The sequence below is a fragment of the Quercus robur genome, chromosome 6 (assembly GCF_932294415.1).
Source record: "Quercus robur chromosome 6, dhQueRobu3.1, whole genome shotgun sequence".
Taxonomy (NCBI): domain Eukaryota; kingdom Viridiplantae; phylum Streptophyta; class Magnoliopsida; order Fagales; family Fagaceae; genus Quercus; species Quercus robur.
This window is the reverse complement of record NC_065539.1, coordinates 42,379,506-42,385,505: the sequence shown is the minus strand read 5'-3', so window position 1 is coordinate 42,385,505 and position 6,000 is coordinate 42,379,506. Positions and strand designations below refer to the sequence as shown.

Genomic DNA, 6,000 nt, shown 5'->3' with positions numbered 1-6,000 from the left:
TTCATCAATATTCCGGTGAAGGTTTGGTAGTTTTTGGGTTGATCCGGTGAAGATCTAGGTTTTATTCCTTAGATCCGACGGTGAGTTGAAGATTGTGCTTCAATTTTCACTTTAGATCCAGAGATAAAGATGATTTTTTCGCTCAAATCTAAGCTTGATGTGGTTTTTGCTTCAATTTTTGCTTAGATCTAGTGATTTTCGCTCAAATCTGGGTTTAATGTGGTGATTTTGAGCTTCGATCCGGCGAAGATTTGGTGCTTGTGCTTCGATTTTCACTTAGATCCGGCGATAGAGAAATTTTTCACTCAAATCTGAGCTTCATGTGATGTTTTTGCTTCGATTTTTGCTTAGATCCGTGATTTTCGCTCAAATCTGGGTTTGATGGGTTGATTTTCAGCTTTGATCCGGCGAAAATCCGGTGATTATAAGTCAGTACAAGGCCGACCAACCCGTCCGTTGTCCACCGGAGTCCGATCCGACTCGACCCGAGGTCGTCTGCGGTCGGCGACGGATCGTTCAGCCGTTCACCCGATGGAAGCGGGTCGGTTGCGGGTTGGGCATAAACCCAACCCGGACCGACCCGTGGACACCCCTAATTACAAGGTGCGTGATTCATGAGAAATTGGGCATGTGGACGTGATTCACGAGATCATGCTCTGCCACTCGTCATACATACGTAAACAAATAACATAATCATGCTTGACCAAAATTCCATAGAGAGCTTTCGACTTCGTTAATTACACATAAAACAACCCCTATTTAAACCAAGTTTCAAACAGTCAAGACCATAGGGTGTGCAAATAACATTGCTAAAGATTTCCCCTTTTCGAAAGGTCCAAAAGTATCTGATTATGTGATATCATAGTGGTAATGACAACCTTTGTGTTATTCCAAATATGTTGTTAAACTCCAGGAGACCACTTTACAATAACAGATGAGAAAGAGAATTATCATTGAATTATCCCACAATGGGAGATACAGCTCTTGATCGGTGAATGTCAATTATCTAAAACAACTTACAGAAAATGCCATAAGAGTAAAAAAGGTGTTACTACTAGGATTTCCTTGCTGATCAGCAAATTAAGGTCTTCCAGACGAACCAATAAGGGCCAACTATATTTCTGCCTTCTCAAAATCCTACATATACAAGGAAAACTATACATGCAAAAATCTTAAAAGCTGTACATTTGTCAAAGCCACTGACAACTGATTGCAGGAGGTATTACTGTACAAGCTTTAGTTTATACAAAGATATTACTAACATGTGACCTAGTATTCAAAAGATCTACAAAGTCCACTAGCAGCGCTCTTCCCAATGGCTTCTGCTAAATCTCCTACAGGAAACAGCCTCCAATACTAATCTTTAACACCTGCAGTGGCACACATCATTTCATAAGGCAAGCTTAATGCAACTTCAATACGGAAATTACACTAGCCACCAAATAGTGCATTGTACAAACAGCAAAAAAGTTCCACTACAAAAAAGGGAAACAAAAAGAAAGATCAATCTTATTTATTATAGGTAAATACAACTCATGCACTTGCATGGAATTCAACACCCTGTTTATGGGCTAGGAGATGCCATTTGGTCCAAGGGTCACATTGGTTTCCCAAAGTTTCAACTCTTCTATAATGTACAAATTTATTTAATCCCTGTTTGCTCTGTTGATGCTAATGTTTCATTTATAAAAGATAACAAAATGGTAAACACAACGGTGGACAGTTCATACAATAATTACCATCATAAGGCCTGATCTGCAGAGATAGAGAGATGATCATTGAAATCCCTTTCTAGGATCATTTCTGCAACCAATCTTTTTCCGATATGTCGACCCACAACTTTCTCCTACCAATCTGACTATTAAATGAAGACATTAACAAAACCAAGGGGCAATGTAGCCATCGGGTAATTGTCATCCTGTTGTTGGAGTTTTAATTAGCATAGCAAAAGCATGTTTACTTAGTTCTAAGCTCAAAGAAGCTTTATTTACTCATTGGTTCAAATTAATCAAATAATGACTTAGGATTCATTTATTTTGTGTGCTTTATTTGTTTTTTACTATTATTTTCTTTTGTGGGGGGTTTTTTGGGGGGGGGGGGGGGGGGGGTGGTGGTGGTGCGGGGAAGAGAGTTCCACAGGGGTCATGATCCACAAAACCTTCTAACTTGCCAGGAAACTATTTGTGCTAGAGAAAGGTGAAGGGCAAGGTCGTGGGTTCAATAACAACCAGATGTGCGTCTAATTACCAAATGAAAAGTGTGCACAATCATGATCATAAATGGAAAATGCAAAGTATTATTCAAACAGTATGAAAACACTAACACAGCTGTTTCTTATGACCTGAAGAGTGCAGAAGGCCATGGGCAATATTTCCCCAAGGGAACAGACTTTTAAATTCAATCAGAACTGCTGCCAAAAGTTGAACTTAGAGGAACTGATGCAGGCACATGTTGGGGGGACCAGGCGCAAATGACTTCCTTCAAAGTAATTTCAGCACTGCCACCATCAGCAATTGGTGAATATGGTTTTGTCACTTTCCTTCTTTTCATTTCCTGAAAAAAATTCAAAAATGAGTTATCATTACATGGAAAAACCTTAATTGTTTATGTAAACTTTCCGTAAGACATGTCTAAAGATGTGTTATCTGGGCTAATATGTTCCCATAATTGAAATGTAAACACTAGTTACACTACCAGATATGCATAATCTAATCCATAGATGACAGGTGAAAGATGATATACTCAAGAGAAACTCACGCACATCTATTTCAGAAATGTTGAGCCCACAAATGCATAGGCACAATTTCTATGCTTTAAAGTTCATTTTCATACATTTGTAGCATTCTAATCAGCTTTGAGGAAGAAAAAAAAAATGATTGACAATGTTTTTGAAGGAAGGTGTAGACCTTGACCACAGTATCACATGCTCTTATGCCAAATGAATGGAATAACATATGGCATTGGAAACCAACCTTTGAAAGGTTTGACCCATAAGTGTTCGCTGCTTGTTCAATTGAAACGTAAACTTCAAAAGCCTGGTTGGTTTCAGGTTTGCATTTTATAACACGAACCTGCTCCTTTAACTCAGTTGCTCTAGTCTTCAGATAAATAATAAGCCGTGAAGGTGGAGCTTTTTGATGGTCTTTCTGTCCCTGTGACAATTCCATTGTCATAAGGTCATTCCACAATACATCCCATAGTACTGAACAAGGATCCCTTGCTGGGCTGAACTTCCTCTGAGCAATTATGTTGGAAGGTTGCTGTAATTGGAAAAGGGGCAAAAAAGAAAAAAGAAAAAAAAGAAGAGGATTTTATCTTTGTTAGTGACATTGGGTATGGAAAAGGTGGAAGGGATGCAGCACCATAAATTGTTCATTTCAAGCTAACTTACTTGCAACAATATGACCCTACGGTGGGTGACCACAAGGATTTTTTCTTTTGGAAGTAAAAAGTGATCTTCATAAGCATCTGACAAGGCAAACTTTCCACGTACTTTAAATAGATCAACCTGGCCAAAAAATGAACCATATTCTGCCAGCTGCAATATAACCTTCATGATGCAAACAATGCAAATAGATTCAGAATCAAGGTCACATTTATAACAATACAAACGAAAACCCTATATGAGCTGTCAACACAATTAAATAAAGGAAGATAGCTATGACAAATTTTGCAAAAAAGAAAAAAGAAAAAAGGAGCTGCTGAAAATGGCCACAGTTGGAAATTAGCTAAAACCTACAGGTCATCACAATATTGGATAATAAAAAAGAAGATATTTACACCTCAAGGCTTAACCATTAAAAAATGGAAAATAATCATAAAAATCATAAGATGCAAGCATAGGCTTCCGAGCTGTTGGCAAAAATGACCATTTTCTATGGCTGCATTAGATTTTATAGAGTAAAAGTGCAGCTCACTTGAGTGTCTAAATTCTAAGTTATATGCCAGGAAACCAAGGCACAAAAGGTATGGACAGGATTGCTACTAATTAACTGATCTTTAGGAAAACAGGATAATTCACCATGTAATTATCAATAAAAGCATAACGCGCTTCTTACCAAAAGGGCTAACTAACCAGTGCTAATTTTGTAAAGAGGGTCCTGAGAGAAATATCTAGATATAACTATAACCTTCAGCATTTTTGCACGAACTGCCAGATCTCCAAACTTATTCCATTTCACACTTAAAATAAAATAATAATCTCTTTACAGCGGGGATATTAAAAAAAAAAAACGCCCAAGTGAAATGTCTAGTTGGTCTTTTAATTAGACAATTATCTCCTTTAAACCAATCATCTCCAAAATACATTGGTCAACCAGATGCCTCATGGAAGTTCAGTCAGCAAATGGGATATTTTCTAAAATTATTATTAGATAAATTACGATTCCCCCACCCCTCTGGCCCTCCCCCAAAAGGTGGGATCTGTTGGTGCTCTCCACAAGGAAAATTATATCATAAATTTGTTAAGTGTACTACTATAAGTTAATTGGATCCACTAAGTTGAGTTTAACTTTTTATATATTCATGTTGCAAGGAAAAAATATAATGATTCGGTCAATTAATGGCATAGGGGAGGTATTTTAAGGACAGTATGGTAAATGAGGGAGGAAGAGCTTGAAGTCATAACAAATGAGTGCTATTTTGCAAACTTGGAGGGAGATCAATGTAATTGCCCTTTTTTTCCTTATATGCCTGCCAATGTCCATATAAAAAGAATCCAATCGTTTATAACAATTTAATCCATTTATCTTGTATAACCATATCTAGACAATGTGAAAATAACACTACTAATGTAAGCAATCCATAGTGTGATGAAAAACTAGTACCTGTCCCTGTGCTTTGTACTCATCATATGGTCGAAGCAAATTATCACCACCAATTACACGAGGCAGTCTCTTGCGGAGGAGTTGTTCATCTGAAGTTATAGCAGATGCTATCTTAACTCTCATAGCATTGGCCCCTTCGGTAGTTTTTGACAAAAGATCTAAAACTCCACTCACTGGTTGTGCAGCTGCACCTATTATTCCTTTTCCAACACCCTGAACAAATCCCTCAACACCAGAATTTTTGGCACCTTCAAGAGGCTTTGTCAATATGCCAGTAACGCCTCTAAATAGGCCTTTTGCAAATGCTCCACCTCCCTCTCTGATAACATCACCAAGGTCCTCCACACCCTTCTTTTCCTGCAGAAAAAAAGTTCATTACACACACACACACACACACGTATATACATATATGTGTACATTTAAGCATTCATATTCAATGACCAGCAGATGATCAATCGGTGAAAAATATCTATGAACATGTCAAGGAGGAAAAGTACTCAGGTAAAGAAACGCTATCATGCACTGTATTTATGCAAGGTCAAAAGGGACAGTTTCATTTACAACGAATGTATCATTATTCTGAATATAAAGGAAATATCCAAGATGGAAGGAATGGGCAAAGTAAATTGTATATAGACTGCACTCATTCATGTGAAGTAGGAACATTGAAAAATCCCCTTTGAGCTTCTCCTACAGCTTATTAGTGTAGAGTAGGCTAAAGAATGAAGGAATGGCCAAAGTATACTGTTAAATAGTCAACTCTTATTAGGGTGCAGTAACCTAAAATACATTTGCTTCCTTTGAGCTTCTTCTACATATTTGGATTGTTTCATTTCAATGAAAAATTATGTATATAGTAAATCACCTATATGCCGCCCAACATAAATACCAGCACATGTATTTTTCGCCACTCAGTATATAGTCACTGTGGTCTACTCTATGCACAACAACAACAACAAAGCCTTAGTCCCAACTTTTTTTAGTCAGCTATGAATTCTCAAAAAGATTAGTCAAGGTTGGTCACATGTATTATTTTCCTCCATTCTATTCTATCCAAAGTCATAGCCTCTGTTACTTCTTTAATTGACATGTCCTTTTTAACCAATTCTACTAATGTTATTTTTGTCTTCCTCTACCTTTTTTAAATATCTCAACTTGAATCAAGTAACTCTTT

General features: G+C 37.3%; 1 protein-coding gene across 2 annotated transcripts in view; it reads right to left on the bottom strand.

Moving 5' to 3' along the window:
* Positions 1-933: 933 nt before the first annotated feature.
* The window catches only part of LOC126688836 (uncharacterized), a 72,419-nt gene continuing 67,352 nt past the window's right edge, over positions 934-6,000 (bottom strand). Inside the window, exons 59-64 of one of the 2 annotated variants that reach the window (XM_050383709.1) lie at positions 4,827-5,183; positions 3,392-3,550; positions 2,973-3,260; positions 2,342-2,553; positions 1,740-1,918; positions 934-1,370 (exon numbers count right to left, since the gene is read on the bottom strand). In XM_050383709.1, coding sequence (XP_050239666.1) covers positions 2,398-2,553; positions 2,973-3,260; positions 3,392-3,550; positions 4,827-5,183 — 960 coding nt within the window. In that variant the 3' untranslated portion in view covers positions 934-1,370; positions 1,740-1,918; positions 2,342-2,397. The remainder of the gene's footprint in view (positions 1,371-1,739; positions 1,919-2,341; positions 2,554-2,972; positions 3,261-3,391; positions 3,551-4,826; positions 5,184-6,000) is intronic. The other variant, XM_050383708.1, reaches the window with a different exon arrangement.